The sequence below is a fragment of the Cricetulus griseus genome, assembly GCF_003668045.3.
Source record: "Cricetulus griseus strain 17A/GY chromosome 1 unlocalized genomic scaffold, alternate assembly CriGri-PICRH-1.0 chr1_1, whole genome shotgun sequence".
Taxonomy (NCBI): Eukaryota; Metazoa; Chordata; class Mammalia; order Rodentia; family Cricetidae; genus Cricetulus; species Cricetulus griseus.
In genome coordinates, this window is record NW_023276807.1 from 22,395,717 (window position 1) to 22,416,892 (window position 21,176).

The 21,176-nt window shown below is 38.6% G+C and overlaps 2 protein-coding genes across 3 annotated transcripts in view; one reads left to right on the forward strand and one right to left on the reverse strand.

The window, feature by feature from the left end:
- Positions 1–19,537, forward strand: part of Smap1 (small ArfGAP 1) — an 80,771-nt gene extending 61,234 nt beyond the window's left edge. For both annotated transcript variants that reach the window (XM_027392808.2, XM_027392807.2), the window contains 5 exons: positions 2,425–2,515; positions 11,850–11,977; positions 15,444–15,609; positions 16,377–16,684; positions 18,599–19,537. In XM_027392808.2, the coding sequence (XP_027248609.1) occupies positions 2,425–2,515; positions 11,850–11,977; positions 15,444–15,609; positions 16,377–16,684; positions 18,599–18,733 (828 nt within the window). In that variant the 3' untranslated portion in view covers positions 18,734–19,537. The remainder of the gene's footprint in view (positions 1–2,424; positions 2,516–11,849; positions 11,978–15,443; positions 15,610–16,376; positions 16,685–18,598) is intronic.
- Positions 19,538–19,927: 390 nt separating this feature from the next.
- The window catches only part of B3gat2 (beta-1,3-glucuronyltransferase 2), a 71,956-nt gene continuing 70,707 nt past the window's right edge, over positions 19,928–21,176 (reverse strand). Inside the window, exons 3-4 of the mRNA XM_027392809.2 lie at positions 20,093–20,241; positions 19,928–20,014 (exon numbers count right to left, since the gene is read on the reverse strand). Coding sequence (XP_027248610.1) covers positions 19,928–20,014; positions 20,093–20,241 — 236 coding nt within the window. The remainder of the gene's footprint in view (positions 20,015–20,092; positions 20,242–21,176) is intronic.

Sequence of the window (21,176 nt, forward strand, 5' to 3'; positions counted from 1 at the left end):
ACAGTAACAACTGCTTTGAGTTTTCATCAAACAGTATTGCCACACATACATACAGTAAAAACAAACCAACAAACCTTGAGCAACTGTGCTATGTATAGAAATCAACACAGTTGACTGACACTAATAAGCAGATAGTGTACCTTGGACATTTGAAAGGCTAACTTTAAATGAGCAAATCATTAGCTTAGGATAAGAACTTTTATCTTTTGACAGCTAAGATGGTCTGTTGTGTTCTTACTATTTTACATAGTTTAAACCAGAAAGCATTGCGTAGCTAAGATATTGTCTTCTAGAAAGTAATACAAGATGACAGTAATAGTTAAATAACTATATTCTGAAATACCCTGAAGTCTAGCATGAGGAACCTGCTGAAGTTGTAATAGATTTTTAATTCTTAGTTACTATTAAAATAACTGAAATGATAAAGAGTATATATGCATTATGGCAGAAAGTCATGTTTTAGGTATGTTACAGACTTTGTGGTAAATTGGAAACATTTTCCCCATGGAGTTTCTGAAAATGTTTTTAAAGTCTTTTTAAAGTTTTATTGGAAGTGAAGCAATGAAATAAGGAAAAAAAATCCAATTACTTTATGTGCAAAGCTTTCATTTCCTACTTAATGAAAGAAAGGCTTTTGCTCAGTAGCCATGCAAGCTCACAGTCCTTTTCTGTAAATTAGAATTTTTTTAACTAGAAAGTGAGGAAGTATCTTGTCAGTAAATGCTTTGATAGAAAGTAGTTTCACTGAGTTAAAGCCTCCAGTTAAGTGCATCAAGGTTTATGACTCAACAATTAAATGTGTTGCTGAAAAGAATGAAACCATCTAGAACTTACTGAGTGCCCAACGTTGCAAGCATCATTTTTAAGCCTTTAAATATGTTATTTCATAGTACTCACAGTACCCTGAGTTTGGTATGATTAATCTTTTCATTCATTGCATGAATCTGAAAAATACAGGCTTGGCAGTTTATTACTGGTCACACAGCTGTTAAACAGTGGCTAAACTGAGAATCCACTAAACATCCTGACTTCTCAGCATGTACTATGACCAATAATATACTGTGTGCACTATCAGTGTATTCTCTACCATCCAAAAGGGGATTAATCAAGAAGGGTGACATTACTTACCTGTCATGTGACATTACTCAGCATGGGTTGCAGAGACCCCCCCCCTCCATCAATGCCTGAGGCAGATGGGAGAGCTGTTCCTATTACTCATCTGTCATGTGGCTCATGGGCAGGGGAGAGATCCCCACCCCTCAGGTGGGAGACCTGGTCCTGCATGTCCTGCAGCACTCAGGAGAGTGACCCCTGCACATGGGCAACACAGTCGAGCTGGCCTTGTAGGTGTAGGTGTGAGAGAACCAACCCTGAGGATGGAAAAGCAGGAGAACTGGCCCTGCCTCTTGCTCATCACTGCAAGGGGTGAACTCACCAGGGCAGTGCTGGAGAACTCACCCTGGTGGTGAAGACAGGGGAGAACTGGCAGGCTGACCAACCCTGCAACTAGAACCAGGGTTAAGTGTTGGTTCACCCCAACAGCCATCATATCTATGATCTGCTGGTCTTCAGTGACCCCTGTGAAAGGTTTTTTGACCCCCAGATTAAGACTAAGACTGCTGTCTTATTAAAAGGCAAATTCTCCATCTGGTGTTTATAGATGCTGAGTAAGTTAAAGTACAGTGATTCTACATGTACTGTTTTCCACTTCTGAGCTGAATATGAACTGTCAAAAGGGTAATAGTGAAATGAAATAGTGTTGTCAAAATATTTTGACATTTACTTGTGGTCAATTTCTTTTCCTCTTCCACCTCAACTAGCAAGAGTTAATAGTAGCTAGGAAATAATTCGTGATTCAATTCTTCGAAAGTGTAACTTGCTGGTGGGATGACTCAGCAAGTAAAGACACTTGCTGTCAAGTCTAAACTGAATTTTATCCCTGGACCCACATGGCAGAAGGAGAGAACTTACTCTTCAAAGTTTCCCTCTGAACTCCACACATGTAATGGCATGTACACCCTATACATACCACACAAAATAAATAAAAATGTAAACAATCTGTGTCTGGTGATGCAGTCCTGTGGTCTCTGATACTTGGAAAGCTGAGGACTTTGAGTTGAAGGCAACTTAGTGAGACTTTGACTCCAAATAAAAAGTAAAGAAGGAGATAGAAATGTAGCTCATTTGCCTATCACATATATAGCAACAGAGGAAAAGGTATAATTTCATTTAGAGTTAAATTTCTGTATTCACTATTGTATAAGAATTACCACTGTAAGTTCAAAGACCATGTTTACATGTTTAAAAAATAATAAATGCTCTAGGAGTCCTTATACTAACTTCGTGAAAATTAAGCATAAGTAAAACTTAAAGTATTTGTTTGATTAATAAAATAATCAATCAATCTAATTATTGACTTCAAAGCTGCAGAAGAAAGAAGATCAACAATTGGAGCCTAAGAAAAGCACCAGCCCGAAAAATGCTGCAGAGCCCACTGTTGATCTTTTAGGACTTGGTAAGTAACTTACTTGAAACAGACATACCATCCAACTCACTATTACAGCAGAGATGTGGTTTGGAATGGTCTGATAAGTGTGCTGAGCTCTCACAGAAAAGGCACATCTTAATAAGGAAAGCCAGTGTCTGTCAGCTCTGTTCTTTACTGAAATAAAAGTCATGAATTCCTTGGGGGAAAAGATATCAAAGTAATCTTATAAAGCTTGGTAGATGTGACATGTCAACATTTAAGTGACCGTTGAGTCATGTCTCTCTTTCTCCTAGCCTAGCTCAATTAAAAAAAAAGAAGGATCCCCACACTCCTTAGTAAAATAATTCTGAATGACCTTATTACAAAATATATAAATTCAAATTTTAATTAAATTTTAACTTGGGCAATACATTTAAAAATTTGTTTTGTAAACATCATGCATAGCAATGGGTTTCATTGTGGAATTTTCATACACACAATGTATTTTGACCATATTTAACTCCTCCTTTACCCTCCTTTATTCCCCTCCCATTGCTTCTGAGCCCCTTCATTTTCTCAGTGAGTCCCCTTCTACTTCCATGTCTTTATTTATGGGTGTTCTGAGAGACCCAATGAGTTTAATTAGGGTTACTTATAGGAATGTGGATGAGGGATTATGTATAAGATTCAAGCAACTCATCAGTGGATTCATCGATGAAGAAAATGTCTCTCCCTCCCACAGTAATCATTAAATGTCCATAGCTCTTAGAGAGGAGCAGAATCTCATGAACCCTCCTGCTCCATGATGAAATATTGAGAGGCCCAATCTGGTATAGGTAATTAGAGCTTCTGAGTGTTCAAGAGTACATTGGTGTGTGATTCTTGGAAGACAGCATTCCACAACATCCCATCCCTTTCCTTTGCCCCCTCTAACACCCACTCTTTTGTAATATTCCCTGAGCCTTGGGGAGTGGGTGATACAGATAACTCATTTGTAACTGAGCATTCAGTTAGGCACTTACCCTCAGACATTGACCAATCAGGTTTCTGCATTAGCCACTTCTCACTGAAGACTGAAGCTTCCCTGACCAGCAGCAGTAATGTGTGGGCATAAACAGATTTTTTTTTTTTTTTTTTTTTTTTTTTTTTTTGGTTTTTCGAGACAGGGTTTCTCTGTGTAGCTTTGGAGCCTATCATGGCACTCCCTCTGGAGACCAGGCTGGCCTCGAACTCACAGAGATCCACCTACCTCTGCCTCCTGAGTGCTGGGATTAAAGGCATGTGCCACCAACGCCCGCCCACATAAACAGAGATATTTAGAAGAGACTTTCTTAGGCACATCAAATTGATTTTGTAAAGTAACATCCCAACAGGACTTTCCTTACTAGGGTCTCTGACTTTCCTAGTCATGAACTTTAGAACAAATTTACAGTACCAGATACGAATTCTCTTCTGTGAACTGAAGCATTGGAGCTCAGGAGAAAGGTACCCCTGGCAGTTGGGAGCCAAGGAACACCACAGAGTCACTGTAAGCATAGCAGCTTACAGCTCTGCTCCAGGGAAAGGTTTCCCCATTGCAAGTGTAACTGCTCTGCTCTGCTCCCCTCCAGCAAAGTGTTACAGCTCTGTTCAGGCCTTCCGAAGTATAACAACTCTGCTCCCCTAGGGGAACGTTTCCCCAGAGAAAGTGTGTAGCTTTGCTCTGCTCTGCTCAGGTGAAAGTTGTTATAGCTAGGCTTTGCTCCAGTAAAAGTGCCACAGTGCCACAGTGCACGACAAACCTCACTCGAGAGATTTATTGGGAAGGAAGTAACCAGGAGGGTGGCTGCCTCTAGGGTGAGAAACAGCAGCAAACTGAACAGAGTACAGAACTAATATAGGGTTTCTGTGTGGTGTGTGTGTGTGTGTGTGGGGGGGGGGTGTTCCAGGCTGGCTTGGGAATTGCTGGATTTTTGTAGTCTGATTCTGGGGCAAGCTCGGGGATTGTGGGATTTTGTGCTCAGGGATTGGTGGGATTTCAAGCCCTGTTCCTAGGGTCAAGTCAGGGTCAGGGCGCTTTTCCTTGACCCAGGTCTCAGGTCAAGTCAGGAGCAGGGTGTTCTTTCCTTGGCCCTTTTCCCCTACATGGACTGAGCCTCAAACCCAATCAGAAAGTTGTTGGTCACCCCCTAGAGTCATGCCACTTTTGTCTATTAAGTTGATAGTGCGTATGATGAGCAACACAACTCTTCTCTAGAAGCTTGCAGAGTATTTTCTTGAACTAACCAGCTGAGAGGAAATTTCTACTTCAGTCCTAGTTTGATTTCTGTAAGTTCTATCACCCAAGTATGTAGTATATTCAATAGAATCTTGTCTTGTAATTCTGGTAGGAAGTGGCATACATTGTTGGGATCCTTAGGGCCTTCCTAGCCAACACCTCAAGTGGAATTAGTACATCCCTGGCACTCTTTCATTAATAACTTCATAGCTTCTGAAAACAGCCTTCCACCTATGCAGGATACCCCTGTTCAAAGTCTCTATCTTTTTTGTTGCTTAGTTTCTTTATTATCAAGTATTAGGTTTCCTTATGGCTTTTCCCATGCACACTTAGTTTTGGTTAGCCTCTTGTCCCATGTTATTTAAACTTTTTTTCCTTTTTAATCTCCACCATTCCTTCTTCTGCTTTCATATTATGTATGTTCTACTACCCCACCCTAACTTAAAGCTTCTTTGTATCCCATGGCACTTTTTGTTGTTTTCTAGCTGCTAGATAGATTTGAGATAGGTTTGGTGGAATTTGTTGACTAGTTAATTAAATATGGGAAATATGAGAAAAGGAAGAATTAAAGATGGCATTAAGTATGTTTTGGACTGAACACTCAGAGGAATAGAGCTATAGAGGTGGGAAAGTGCAGGAAGTCTGGATGAAGATTAGTTTTGTTTGGCCATAGTTAATTGGAAATATTTAGTACATCAAAAAAACTAATTGTAATAGAAGGAACTCTTAATTGTGTAGTTAGAAGACTTGGGAGTTTAAAGAGAAGTCTAGATGAGGAATACAAAACTGATGCTACTGGTTTGTAGGTGTTATGTAACATTGTGAAATTAGAACAGATCATTAGCAAAGTGAAAATAGAGATGTTTAAGAAGAAAAGAGGTTTAAGGTCTGTGCCCTGTGGTACACAGTTATTTAGGGGCCAGGAAATAAAACAAAAGACCTAGGAAGATGACCAGGAAGGAATGAGTATAAAGTAGGAACACTGTGTAACAACCCCTTGGAAGTTAAGTCAGAATGTGATAGGTTATGCCCTGGAGACAAGTTTCCTCAGAGTATTGATGGCAGATAGGAACAAAAAGTTTATTTCTCACATATAATTATATCTATTAGAAGCTAGCTAATAGTCTGTTCACTGTTGTCATCACACTCAGGTTGACAGCAGCCTCCCTCCTATCTCAAACAAGAATTGGCTAAATGTTTATAAAAACAGAAAGTAAATATTTTAGGCTTTGTTGGCCATAAAAATCTCTTATTATATCTACTTAGCCATAGATAATACCTGAATGAATAGACTATGTTCTATTAAAACTTTATTTGTAAAAAAGGCAGAGGACCAAATGTGGCCTGCGAGCCATGGGTCCTCATTCATTGTGAACTGTGGCAAAGAGATAGGAACACATAGCAGATCCCATGCAGTCAGTCTCCTGAAGGTTGTGTCTTTGGGTTATTAACTGAATTTCAGTGGTGACATGGCCATTCATGTGCCATCAAATATGTAGGTAAAGTAAGGAACAGAGGAAGGAATAAACAGTTGTCTTGTGCTTCTGGCTGATGAAGCAGAATGAGGGTTGAAAAGTCAATGCCTTCAACAAAGATAAATAAGAGTAACTTCAAGTAACTGTAAAGATGATCAGTGGAATCTGAGAGAAACTGGAAAGCGAAAAAGGCAAAAAAATGAATATGTATGTTTGGTCTTTTAGAGATATTGCCCTATTATAAGGGGGTTGGGCAGGGGAAGAGAGCAGTAACTACAGGGAGATATGGGCAGGAAAGAATCTTTCTTTAATGGTGACATAACAAGATAACGTCAGAAGTGAACATGTTGAGTAGCCAGATCCTGTTCCTGGACAAGGAAAAACTGCTGTAACAGTTTCTTCTAATAACCTGAGGAGATGAGATCTAGTAGTGAAATGACTGGCCTTTGAGACATTCAGTAAACTACAAGGCTGAAAACACATCAAATGAGGTCGTAGTTGACCTACACAGTTGATCCACAGACCTGAACATGAAAGAAATGAATGAGTGTTAGCTGGTGCAGTCTTGAGATTCGTTACTATGCAGCATTATGGCAGGAGTTGAATTGGGAATTTGGTTGGTATCTCTGCTGCTGTTTGTACAACAGTTAACTACTGCAATCCATATAGACTACTATAGAATATCAAGTAGCTTCTACCAGCTAACCTTTCTTACACACTTGAGACTCTGTCGGCTATAACAGCACTCTTATAGACAGTCGGAGAGCTTTAGGAAACTTTCCAGGGGAGACCAAGATTTTTTTAGGGCAAGAAGGGTAAAGGAATGTTTGAAGAGATAAAGGAATATGTAGTGGATATTAGTGGTGATAACAATGGGCAGGTGTAGCTCCGTGCCGCGCCACCCCCCCCCTGTGCATGCACACACATCTGTGCACACATACCTCTGAATTGCTGAGGGTGTCTAAGAGCATTAATGTACTTTGCACCCAGAAAGTATTTCATGAGAAACTAAGTATTATTTAGCTTAGAAGAGGAGACAGTTTGTCTTTAATAAAATTAATTTTTTTGCCTTAATCTTAACCATAATCTTCTACCAAACCTTTTCATGCATATAATACTTTGTCTTTGGTCTATGGAGAATGTCAGCATTTTTAAACTTTTGGAAATTTTGTTTTTATATATGATTTGATTTCATATTGAAGGGAGATCTTGTCTTTTGAAGCTGTATGGTACAGGTATGTATAGACACTAGCTATCAGTTCTACTAAAACATCTGGCAAGCCACATCTAAGCAGTCTCATAGGACAGCTGTCAGTGTGTGTGCCTCCTGAGAGATTGCCAGCATGTTTGCAGGGCTTCCTTCTGCACAGCATTGTAGTGTCTGTTCATAAGAGAATACCCATCTTAAAACTGGCCTGGTTGTAGAGACGGTGCAGAGTAATTACCTTGGCATAGTAGACTGCCAGCTCAGCACAGGGGCTTGTAAATGGAGCACGACAGTACAGAGGGCAAAGATTACCTTTTAAGGGCATCTCAGTGGGTTTTGTTGTTGCTCTGTTTTTTTTTTTTTGTTTTTTTGTTTTGTTTTGTTTTTGTTTTTTTTTTTTGCAAGTTAGCCACAACACCATATATTTTGCAGTAATAAAGAGTAAAAAATAAACTAACCAGCTAGTACTCACTAGCTCTCAGACAGTTTTTAAATAAAGTTAGGAAACAGTTTAAAGCTTGAAGTTTTTAAGTGCTTCAGACAACTTGAATTTATAAATTAATTCACGTGGGGCTTATTTCACCCCATAAAGCAAGAGATGTATTTTAATACAGAGGGATTTCAAACAACTTTCTATTAAGGAAAAAAGCTTTAAATAACTTCTTGACTAAAAGAAGTTCTTTCAACAACATGAACATTTAGAAAGCTTCAAGAAAAGTGTGGCTGCATCTCATGGAGGCAGTAGCCTCCTTGACTTGATCAGTGCTGGCTCCACATCCAGCCGATCCATGCTGATTGGGCTTTGCTGGCTCAGTAGGTAACAGGAATTGGACTTGGCAGTTTTCATTGTGATAGGGTGTACTAAAGGCTGAATGTTCATGCTCTGTCAAAAATGGTAATGAAAAATACAACATCTGTTTGCTTATCACCTTCTTACCTGCCTTAAACTAGATTGGTGATGCATAAAATCTCATGTTGCTCTTTGACATTATTTCATTATCTGTGCAAGTAGATTATGACCACATAATGAGCCTGACATTCAAGTAAAAGATGAATGCAGTTAGTGTTTATTGAGCACCGGCAGAGTTTGCTGAATACTAGTAAACATCAGAAAAGGTATCCAGGGGTATTTACAATTGTGCATATAGGAAAGAGAGTTGCACTTTTAAAGGAGGAAAAATGTGGCTGAGGTAATTGCTTTTGGGGACTCAGTTTGAAATCTGGATCAATGCTAAAGTTTTAATTTAAGTTCCATTTTCTTTAATTTCATCAGTTAATGTTCTTGCTGGTGTTTCTGCTAATTAAAGAAAACAGCTTGTACTATGTATACTTAATTTTAGGTAAATTCTAATGGCTCATGGTAGTCACCTTTACAGTGACAGCCCAGTTAGAAGGCAACTACCCACATAAAGATAGCTGTTAGTGTCTCCTCCCTCCCTCCCCCCTTCCCTCCCTCCCTCCCCCCCTTTTTCTTTTTAGAGCATTTTATGAACTGTAGTCTGTTTGCATTTTCTTCGAGCAGACAGCTTGGGAGAACCCATCGGGTGATATGGTGGGGCACTTAGAACTCATCTATAGGAGAGAGAGTTGCAGACACTAGCTAGCAGGGCACTTGGTGAAGAAGGCTTCTCTGTTCTTCAGTCATCATGTGTGGTACTCTGAAAACAGGGATAGGCTGAACATGGACAGTGACTTGGAGACATTTTCTGACATAGAGAACTCCAGCCTCTTTCATAAGTGAACTAGAGAGGAGAAGCCCTGGTGTTAGGAAGCACTTGTAACCCAAGAAGATAGTAGTGTGGAAGTTTGTGAGCAAGGAGGAGTTAGCCAAGGATGCTGGCAGCTGAGTTTCTCAGGTGCACCAGTTTAACCTTTCTTGAAATCCTTGACTTCTTATTATAAACCTTTGAGGTGATAAAAGAACTAAGTGGAGGTTAGAGAAATACTAGAATTCAAATGTGTGTTGTTAAAATACAAAGTATTCTAAGTTCTGATGAGCTTATAAATTCTCACTTATGTAGGTGCTTGGATAGAGAATGTGGGCACTAGGTAGTGTTTTTGTTTACTGTGTCTTCATTTGGATTATAGGAATCAGATGAGTCCTAGTGTAGCCAAGGTCAATTAGAATTGACACTCACTCATATGAATCTAAATGTTTCTTAGTAATAAGGGGATGGTGTTAAAGTCTGTCCTATTTGAAATGTTACCTTGTTTCTAAGCATCTCTCAACATTATAATGGTTGCTGGGCATGATTGTATTCCATGTGAACAGAAGTGTGGAACCTTTTGACATTGTGACAGTGATGGCAACAAACATATTGGGCATCATGCAGCATGAGGGTCACAGGTTGGACATATCTGACATAAGATGTCAAAGTAGTTTAACACTTTTTTTCTGTAGTTGAAGATATTTCAACTTTGGTTTTTTATTTTGGTCAATTTCTGTCATAGGTGTAGTTAAAAAATTCACTTATCAATCAGCTTAGTTCACAAAATACTAGCTTGAATTATTAAGATAATGTAGAAAGAAAATAATTATCCACAAGCCACTAGCTGTAGGTCTGGTTTTGCCTTTAAGATTGAAAGCCTTACTTCATTTTACTGCATTGTTCTAATTTCTTCTGTTTGTCCATTGCCTTTTCAAGGGTCCTCTGTGCTACATAGTTGTCTTCTATGGTGTCCCCAGCTAAATTTCTTCTATTTGCCATAGGCTTTTCTCATATCCATTATTTTTATTGTTCACCAACTACTGTTTCCACATAATGATTAGAATGGCTGCCCCATCACCATTCTGTAGCTAAACAAGGAATATATAGCAAGGCACATGTCCATGGTGGATTCTGATTATCTGTGTGTACAGACTTCCCCTTATCTCGTAGAAGCGGATGGGGTGTGTTGTTGGTAGAGGAAGTTTCTAGTTTTCTGGATATATGCCCATGTGTATATAAATGCACAAGCAAGACCTAGCTTATCCTGATTTATGTATTGTTTTTAATTAAGATTTCCCATGTTTAATTTGAATAAGTTTAAAAACTGTTTTCAACATCTTGGTGTTCTATTGGCTTTTATTTCATCAGTAAAGAACATGCTATAGCGGTCCTTGGATCAGGAGAGTGTACTTTGTAATACTGCTCATTAGTTGAGGGCTGATCATATCTCTGTTTGTTGATGACCATATCCATCTGTATTCCTCCCTTGAAACCACACATATAACTGGACTTTGTAAAAGGACAGTGGAATGGAAAGGTACCGAATCAGTATTTGAATGATTTTGAAATATTTTCCTCCTTTGTTTCAAACTTAGTGCAAATAATTATTAAGTATTTGAAGATTACTCTTGATTTTCAGAATCTTAAATGGTTCTTTGTAATTAGGTGTATTTATAATTATGTGGCTTCCTTTTTTAGTATTATATCAATTTATAAAGTAATGGTTTCCTGGTAACATTTTTCATAAGTTTTGGTCCCATTTCCTGTTGTTACTACCCTTTCTTTTCCTGTGACCTTATGGCTTTTGTAGAAGTGTGGATTTGTGTAAAGACAGATCAGTAGCCTAGGGATCGGAAGACTGCTGCAGCACGAACGTTGGTACTTAACTAGATAGATGACTGACACTGAGGAAGCCCTTCAGTCTCTGCCCTAGTACCTGGAGATAGTCAAAGTATCATCTTTCATGGGACAAAAATGACAACATGCAAATATTCTTTAAAAACATCCAGGACAATGTGGTGTTAATAATGGTGGTGATAATGAATCCTTCCTTATCTGTACTTTTGGAATACCGAGACTTAGAAATAGTAACCTTCAAAATGAAAGGGGAATTTCAGTGAATCATGCTGAAGGTGGTAAGCAAAGACGGCATATTTTAAACCCACTGGCAACTTATATTTACTGATTGCAAGGTTGAAATGTTTTAATTAAGGTTATTAAGAATTGGTTTCAATAATTCTGTTCTATGTAGCTTTTGTCATAATAAGGAATATTTGTAGGAATGATATCCAAAGCTTATCATTAAAATACCATATAATGAGAAGTCTGGGATAGTGAGAAAGTGGATTGGGTATGTTTGTTTGTATGTGTGTGTGCTGGGAGTAGATAAAAACCATTAGTATTAAAAAAAAAAAAAAAAAAAAAACAAGTCTTCAGAATATTGTGAGTAGTGTGAAACCATTTGGTCAGAAGAGGTTGGAGTTATTCCTGGAAAATAGTAGAAAGCTGTTTCTGGGAAGCAAACAAAACTAAAGTGTTCTCTTTGGGATGGAGGGTAGATCCTATAGTAGAATGGAACATACAGTGTTTGGGGTTGGGGGTGGATCCTAGGATAGAAAGGAACACAGTTTTCTTTTAAATTGTTTTTATTTAAAAAAAATTACTAAAAAAAAATACCATCCTGTTTTATGTGATTTAAGAGATTCTATATTGACAAAATCTACATTCCTTTCAGATGGTCCTGCTGAGGCTCCAGTGACCAATGGGAGCACAACCACAGTGCCACCCCTGAATGACGATCTGGACATTTTTGGACCAATGATTTCTAATCCTTTACCTGCAACTGTCATGCCCCCAGCTCAGGTATGCAGTGAAATGTGGTTCTATATGACTACCACCTCAAAGCTTGAAATTGATGTCCCTGAGCAGTCGTTGACTGAAAACCTATTCTTTAGGCCAGGGCTTAGCAAACTATTCTTGCAGTTTCATTTTGTTTAAACAGATAAAGTTTTATTCAAACACATTGATTTATAGTTTTCAGCTACTTTGGTGCTAAGTAGCAGAGATAGTTACTGTAGAGAGACTCATGACCCACACAAGCAGACTTTGCCATCCTTCAAGTTTAAACCCTTGTTTTAGGGAAACAACAGTATCTAGAATGCATATGTGGGGGTGGGGGTGGAGGTGAGACAACTTCAACCTGAGCTTAACTCACAAGCCACTGTTAATAATTGTCTTTATTACTGCTACATTTTGATTTGAGTAGATTCTAGAAAATTAAATGTATTTCTCTGAAGTTAAATTAGGTTTTAAGTTAGTCTTAAAATGAAGTCTTGCTGTTTTTGAATGATTAAATAAAAATTGTTGAAAGTGGTAATAAGATTTTTTAAATACTATTGGTGAAGAAATTCTGATATTTTATGTAACATTACGTAGAATTTCCTTCAGGTGAAACATTAACTTTCAGGGTACAACTTAAAGTCACTTGCAAGTCTGTAACACTATCAGTCCCTCCTGCATTGGAACGCTACAAATAAACAGCCAGTATGTTTTCTGGAAAGTATTTGAGATGCGATATATAAAATATGGGCTATGTAAAAGTTTTAATAACAAGTCTGTCTCATTGAGACGAATAATGATTTATTATACATATTTTGTTTTGAAAGTTATTGTGTACTTACCTTGAATTTAACAAGTAAATTTCTTGGTAATTAATTAGGCTACAAAGGGTTATTATCAAAAGTTAAGAATAGCAATAGCGTGTATTGCTTATTGGTGACATTGGGCCTTTCAGTTCTTATTGCAACTCATGTCAAAACAGGGACTGGGGAAGATGGTTCATTCAGTAAAATGCTTGCCATGCAAGCATGAGGTCATGAGTTCAGATCCCTAGCACCCACATAATAACTTGTGCACAGCAGCATGTGTCAGTAACCACAGTGCTGAGGTGGTAAGAAGGCAGGTAGATTCCTGAAACTTCATTGATAGGGCAGCCAGTTGGTAAGCTCCAAGTTCTAACCTTTATGCTTATCAAGTTCTAGCCAGTTGATAAGTTCCAAAGACTAACCTTTATGCTTTGCACATTCTGATTAGTACCTCATAGGTTGGTAAGGTGCTTGTGCTCTTGCTCACTCTCCCTCGCCTTCTCCCTCTCCCACTCACTCAAGGATGGTGATAGAGAACATTAGATTCTTCCAGAACCGGAGTTAGAGGTGGTTGTGAGCCACCATGTAGGTGCTGTGAAATTAACTTAACCTGGGTGTTCTATAAAAGCAGTAAATGTTCTTAACCATTGACTTGCCTCTCCAACACTGCATGGTTCATTTTAAAAATTGCATCTTAATTCTTTTCTTGAAAACTGTTTATGAACAAAATTATGCTGGTGTATTGAGCCCTGTAAAATATTTGATGAAAAGAATCACCTTTTATTCAAAATACATGCTAAGATTAAATCTAGGTACATTTTCAAAATACTGCCTTTGCCAGTAAAGGATATCTTACATGTGTGCATTCAGATGAATGCTGAAACTATGCAAGTTGCTAATTGTGGTAAGCTTTTTAGTATATGAAATTGAGCTGTAATTGGGTTTAAGTACCAAGATCATGAATTACTCTGAACCATGCTTGACTTTTGGTGTTTTCTAAGCATGTATAAATTCTAATCAAAGATTTGCCCATGTGTAAATATGAAATAGCCTGGGTTTACCATCTGGAAATAGTTGACAAGAGTGTACACATATATGGGGTGAGAGGAGATGGACACAACAGTCCTTTTCTGTCTGCACACACATGGAAGGGAGAAGGAGACACAGAATATGACTATGTAAGAAAGAATCTGTAGACATGCACAAGTGCTGATAGCTGCCCTTGGTTTAAGTCCTGGGATTTCCAAAAGGCCAGAAAACCTGAATTATAAAACAACAGGCAAAACATGGTTTTCCTTTTACTTTGGTGGTGAAATGATGACAAGTACAACCCTAGTAGATAAGCAGACTTCAGGTGCTTGCTAGCTGTACCACTTAGACTGGCCAGTTTTAGCGTTGTCTGTGTTGCAGAAGATGCTCATATTTGCTTACTTGATACTTAGATCATGAGAATGTTCGTCAGACTATGAGACTAGAATTAGTGTTTCCTCAACCATTTTTTTCCCCCATGATGAAATCTCATTCATCAAGAACCCAGGAGGTTGAGTAGTTTCCTGTGTTGCACAGAAGTGAAATGTGATGAAAGGATCATGTAGTGATGCCATTTTGTTATCAGTGTGAACAATAGTTAACCCTTGGCCCTCTGGCTACAAAACCTGTCTGGGTGACATACAGATCCCAAGACTCAGGGGTAGGGATCTAGTCCAGCTGGGAAGCATTCTGTTGGCCTCTGTGGTCCTATACTTCTTCATTGATAACTAAGATATAGTCAGATTAAAAGATACTGTTCTGTCATGTCTAATTTCTTATACATTTTAGAGCTTTTGCAAAATAAGATATTTTTTGCTAAATTAGTCATAATAGATTCAAAGTATGGCTCTGCTTAAGCAAGTTTGAATAAAATGCTTTGACAGTATTTTACTGCAAAGTGTTCTACCCAGGACAGGGAATGTGTAAATTTAACTTTCACTTGCTACTCACCTCAGTATGTAGTTTGAGAAGAATGTGAGCCAGCAGTTACTAGTCTTCAGAGAATCCTTAATTTTTTTCATATTTAAAACAAATTAAGACTGTCAAGTTGTAATTATGCAATTGTATCTTTGTGTAAGTAGATTAAGAGGAAACTTGTTTTGTATTAAATATCTAAATTATGTTGATTTGCTTCAAAAGAGCATGCAGGATATACCTGATGTAGGTAGCCAAAGTTTTTCTGTACTTCACTTTTGTATGTGGGGCATTCTCGTATAGACCTAGAGTAGGTGCTTAAAGCTTTTGAAAAGGTAAAAGCATTTATTATGCTATTATATAACCTTTTGCTTCTGCAAATTGTAACGTTTATTTCATGGGCCACTAGTTATTAAAAGACGGAGTTGCAGTCTTCAGACTGTTCCTGCATGTTGTCAGACCCATTGCATTCAAGATGTGATGAGCAAAAACTGCTTTGTCCCAGCTACTGAATGTGGCTATGAAGGAGCTTCAGTCCCCTTGGTTTACCCTAACAGGTTATATTGTGAAACATCACACCTTCATCTAGATGCTCTTGTTTGTGTGGGCTCAAAAATGATCTTTATAGATGTCACAATTTTACCTGTTGTAATTTACTCCAAATTTCGTAATCTTGTGTGAATTTTAAGTAATAAGCTGTGCTATGTAGAGATTGACAGTTTGTTTTGGTGTTTACCCAGGGGACATCCTCTGTACCAGCAGCTGCTACCCTGTCTACTGTAACACCCGGGGATCTGGATCTGTTCACTGAGCAAACTACAAAGTCAGAAGAAGTAGCAAAGAAACAACTCTCCAAAGACTCCATCTTATCTCTGTATGGTACAGGAACACAGCAAAGCACTCCTGGTAATTGATGTTGAACTCTGCTTCCAGAGAATGACAGTGGTATTGTAGACAACATCCCTTGAAACTGTAGTATCAGTTGCATTTTCCTATGGTAGTAGTGGATGCCTCTTGCAGTCTACATGACTGAAATGAATGAAGCATTAGAATTAAACAATATAGGATTCACAAAACTTTATTTATTTGACAGGTTGTTCACATATCACTTAATATTGTTCTACAAGTTTATAGGACATGAATTGTCTTTGAACAATTACTAGAGTTTGATTTACGTGAAGTTTGACTTTGTGTACACTCTATTTCCTCTACAGGCAAACAAATAAGCAAATGTGCAAAACTTAAATGCCTTGTCATTATAGTTAAATAAAAGCATACAATTCATTCAGTTTTAATCCATCAGACCTTTCCTCCAAAATGAGCTCGTCTCGTGTATAGACTGGAACTGTGTGGCTACCCACCTACTTCTGCATAAAAATGGATAACCACCTGGTTACATGCCTGGTTGGTTTGAGAGTGAGCAGTGTTGTGAGTCAGCAGGAGCAACATGTACTCTCAGGCTGTGCATTTGGCTTTCACAATAGACAGTACCCCTGTTTGTGTTATGGAAATAACAGGCTCTGAAGGTTGAGGTATGGGTTGTTTTAAGCTGTCTGCTCGGTGGGTCAGGCAGGAAGTTATCTCTTTTCTGTATCTGGAGATGAGTGCAGTCATATACAAGAGCCTCTTCTTGACCTGTTTTTGTTTTTTACTTCATGTTTCTTACAATACAGGTGTGTTTATGGGACCCACAAATATACCATTTACCTCACAAGCAGCGACTGCATTTCAAGGCTTTCCTTCCATGGGTGTACCAGTGCCTGCAGCTCCCGGTCTTATAGGAAATATGATGGGACAGAATACTAGCATGATGGTGGGCATGCCCATGCCCAATGGGTTTATGGGAAATGCACAGACTGGAGTTATGCAACTTCCTCAGAATGTTGTTGGCCCTCAAGGAGGAATGGTAGGACAAATGGGTGCACCACAGAGTAAGTTTGGCCTGCCACAATCTCAGCAGCCTCAGTGGAATCTCTCACAGGTAAGACTCATGAACTGTCTACCGTCCCAAAATCCAAGAAGCCATGTGTATATTCTGAGTAGTTTGCTTTGAAATCTAATGGTGTAGTCAAAGAATTGAATAGAGTTAAGTTTGATCAGATCCAAGTATTTATAGACATCGTGAGGTTTTACCAGATGATGACTTGTTACTGTACTTATTTTAAGAGTATTCTGTAAATAAACATTAGGATTTTCCTTTTCCTATTTCAGCCTGTAACAGGGTTGTAATGGTGAAAAATGCCTAATCTACCCGTACTAGCTAGACCTTATCTTTTACAGCATATGAGAGACACCTGCTCCTCATTTGCCACCTGCAAGGCTTAGTAGCAGCTTTACTCAGCTCCTGGGTTGGAATCATTTAGTAGTCCACTTAGACCAGTCTGTCTTCACTAGTAAGCTTAGATTGTTGCTGGTTAACTCCTACCAATGAGAAAGAAATACAGCTTCATTTTCTCAAAGCAGAGTTTTATGAGGAGCATCCATTGGTTCGAGAGTCCCTATAATAGTAAAAAACCCTGCTTACCTCAGGTACTCACTGATAAATTCCATATCTATCTGTGTTTTGTTTTTTTTTTTTTTTTTGTTATTTTGTTTTTTGGTTTTTTGAGACAGGGTTTCTCAGTATTGCTTTGGAGGTTGTCCTGGAACTCTCTCTGTAGACCAGGCTGGCTCGAACTCACAGAGATCCGCCTGCCTCTACCTCCCAAGTGCTGGGATTAAAAGCATGCGCAATCAACGCCCGGCTCTGGGTTAGTTTTAAATTGAAGATAATATTTCTGTATTAAATGCTGTTCTGAATTTTCTGTAGATGTGCAGTCAGAGGCTTTTGAATTAATGTTCATGTTTGCATTCCCTTTCCTGCATTTTAGGGGTTTTGGTTCCTGTAAGACCAGTAGTTACTTTCAGAACATTGATTTCTAATGAACATTAACAAAATCACCAAATGTCTTACAAGTACTCATGACGTATTTTTCTTTTATAATTGTGGTTTATACATAAACCACACTGTGTACACACTGGAAATCTGGAAAATTGTAAGTGCCAGATGTTAGAAACAGCTTTTCTGTGGCCAGGATGCTGAGTTTCATCAGCTCAAGTTAAATTACAGATGAAACAGTGATGAGGGCCGTGAGAGTGTTTGTGAGCATAAGTAAAGATGTGATCTGCCTGCCTCTAGACACATTGGAGCCATGGTGGTTATTGGGTATTACAAAAACCCTGCAAAAAGAACACACTTAACACCGGTCATGGATTTGGAACTGTATTATGGTAAATCCTGCCTCTCCGGCTCCATCAACCTTGGTAGTGAGAGAACCACTGGGCTAGCTAAGAGGCTAATATACTGAACTCTAGCCTAGAAAAAAAATACATGTTATCTTTTATTTTATAGCATATAATGAAATTTAATTTTAGCTGTTACAACACAAAGCCCAAAACACATGCTAATAACCTTTTCAATATTTAGAAAGTATATTAAAGTCATTTAGGATGTTAATAGAGAATTGCAGGTGTTTTAGGGTAATTTTGAATGTTTTAATTTCTAAAATTTCTCAGTCTTGGGAATCACAGAAGAAAGACCCTTGTGTAGTTGAAAGAGAGATGGACTCATACTCAGATACAAATTCAAAGATTACTTTGGTATTTTTTTCAATTATGGTTAATCTTTGGGATAAAAATTTGAATATAGAAAGTGAACTAAGTATGGATTACTTCATAAACAGTGCTAGACCCAGGAAAAAAATGAGAAACAAAGCTATCTGATTCAGTAGAGAACTTGTGTGTGTCCTTTACCCCAGTGCTTAATTAATTTTCACAGTAATGATGAAATGTCTGACTAGCTAAAAAATGAGAAGTAAATAATCCTCATAAACTAAGCCTTTTATGTGTTTCACAGATGAATCAGCAAATGGCTGGCATGAGTCTCAGTAATGTGAACCCGACCGCAGGTTTTGGTCAGCCCCCAAGCACAACAGCAGGGTGGTCTGGAAGCTCATCGGGGCAGACTCTGAGCACACAACTGTGGAAGTGAAAAGCTGCAGCAGAGTTGCATCCAGAACCAACACCTGACATTCCTCGCTAAAAAGGCATCTAGTTCCTGTTTACTCATGTACATATGTATTTTCTTTTCCTCCTTTTGTTCACATTAAGAATTACCTGATTGACCGTGTTGGTCTGTGCTGATTAAATTTGATGTGAAAGCAGGTTGAGAAACCATCTTCTGTGGAGGGCAGCTTTGCTCATATTTCCCATGATGTCATAAACCACATTGAGAAGCTGCTCAGTTAACTCGCATAATCGGTTTTATTCTCAAAATTATAGCTCTAATGTTTGCATATAAGGGAAGTAGTTATCATGTTAGTAATACTTCTAACAGTATAAAACCCCACCCCCAAATTAGCCAGTAATCCTGTAGGAAGGTACTGTATGATCAAATGTTTAATCATATAAATAGAATGTAAATGTATCACTGAACACTGTTTTCTAGTGTATCAAATTCTTTTAGTCATCACTCACTTCACTGTGCTGTTGTTATGATGTGCTTAACAGGGAACGTGGTTAGTGAAAGGAGATAAACCTGGATGTTACTGTACAACTTAATGTTTCAAGAATTTCAAATTTTTGCTGTCTCTTGTAATTTGGACCTCTTCTCATGTACATAGTGCTAATATTAAGACCTTTTTTCTGCACTATATGCACACAGGGTAACTAAAACAAAGCCACTCTTAATCCTTGAAGGTATATCCAGGTTTATGACAGTAATTGTGTTTACATTTTATGGTGCCTAGTATTGACAAAATGTTATTTCCCTATATTAAACAGATGAATCCACACACCTTCTTTTACTTGTGGGTTTTATTTCCTACAGTGTACACTGCCACCATCACTTTCCAAATATTTCGTGTTGTGAAGCCAAGAGTTGGGACTACTTAGTTGACAAAATACTCATCATCAGGTTCTAAAACCTATTCCATCAATTATGAGATGGCTTGAGGGAGGGAGGAGCAGTACATGTCATGTAACTTCATTGTACAAAAATCTTTCCAATTATGTTTTAGAGAACACATGCAGAACAAATGAAGACAACACATTTTGTAGCATCCAGTTAGCTCTTTAAACAGATGTCCATCAGCTGACAGGAAAGGCTGAAGGAATAGGAACAATACCTGAATGAGCTGCAGCCTAAACTCCAGACTTCCTCTTCTACATCTGCTGGTCTTGGTGTCTACACCTCAATGTTCACTGTGTCCAGGTGGTACTTGGGCTCATTGGCTAGATTGACTTTCTCTGTCCGAGTGTGCCACACGAGAACCTATGGAGGAGGGGACAGTTTAAGCAGCTTCACTATCAACACTCAAGCTCTAGCAGCATGAGAGAGATGGATAAGTACCTTTGTGCAGTTGTTAGCTTTTGGTTCCAGTTCTTCGACTGTTGTTATCTGCTTTAGAAAGTCAGATTCCTGCATCCCTGGCTGAGATCCACGGCGCTTAAATACTGCTTTAGGATTGGACAAGATGACTTGCAGACTCACAGCAAATCCTTTGTAGGAAATAAAGAAAAAGAATTGTTGTTGTGTTGTAATTGTGGCCACAGCAAAAAGTATAAAAAACTTCTATGTGGTTAGATTTTGGTATTCAAACTTGGGTAGGAGCATTGCCTGCATACAGTATCAAAGGCAAATTAGTCACTGATTTTGTACACTCTGAGGATACCTACCCCAATATGAAGTCAAGTCTGTTGATAATAAAAGGTAAGCTTCAGAAGCTACTACCTCAGAGAGGTCGCCACGGCACTACATTTGATCCCCGACATTATTGCAGCTGAGTAGCTGCAGACAGATGCCTTAACCATGCTTGTGATAATAGAGTGCTGCTCCAGCCTTCCTGACTGCTTTTGACATCATTAGTTTTGTGTGCTTTATCATCAAGGTCAGCACTGTTTTAAATGACTTGACATTGAGAAGATTGGTAGTAGAGTTACTATTGATCATACAAAAGACAAGTATTAATTTATAAGCATTAGTTTCATGCTTTAGGCATACAGGAAGGGAACTTAGAAATCAGTACAGGCAATATGAAGTGTTTGTATTTGAGTGTTGAAAATAAAAAGGATATCACTTAGTGGTAGAGCACTGGCCTCGAATATGTTGAGGCCTTGAGTTCAACCTTCAGCACTGCAAAGACAAGCGTGTGTTCCCTCCAGTGGTTTATAGGACAGAGGTGACACTAAATTCAGGACCTCCAGGAGCTGATGGGTTGAGAGCCAAGCCCCAGGAACTTCTCCATAGGAACTTTGTGCCCTCTTCTTGGCAGTAGATTTCTGCTGCTTTTTGGAGAGATGCGACAGCATCAGACAGACAGCAATAGAAGAGCTGTGAGAAGACCACATCATCACTCCCGTCACCTCAGATGCCAGACTGCTCAGTCATGTGCCCTGGACCCAGCCGCCTCTGGAAAAAGTTAACACTTAGCTAT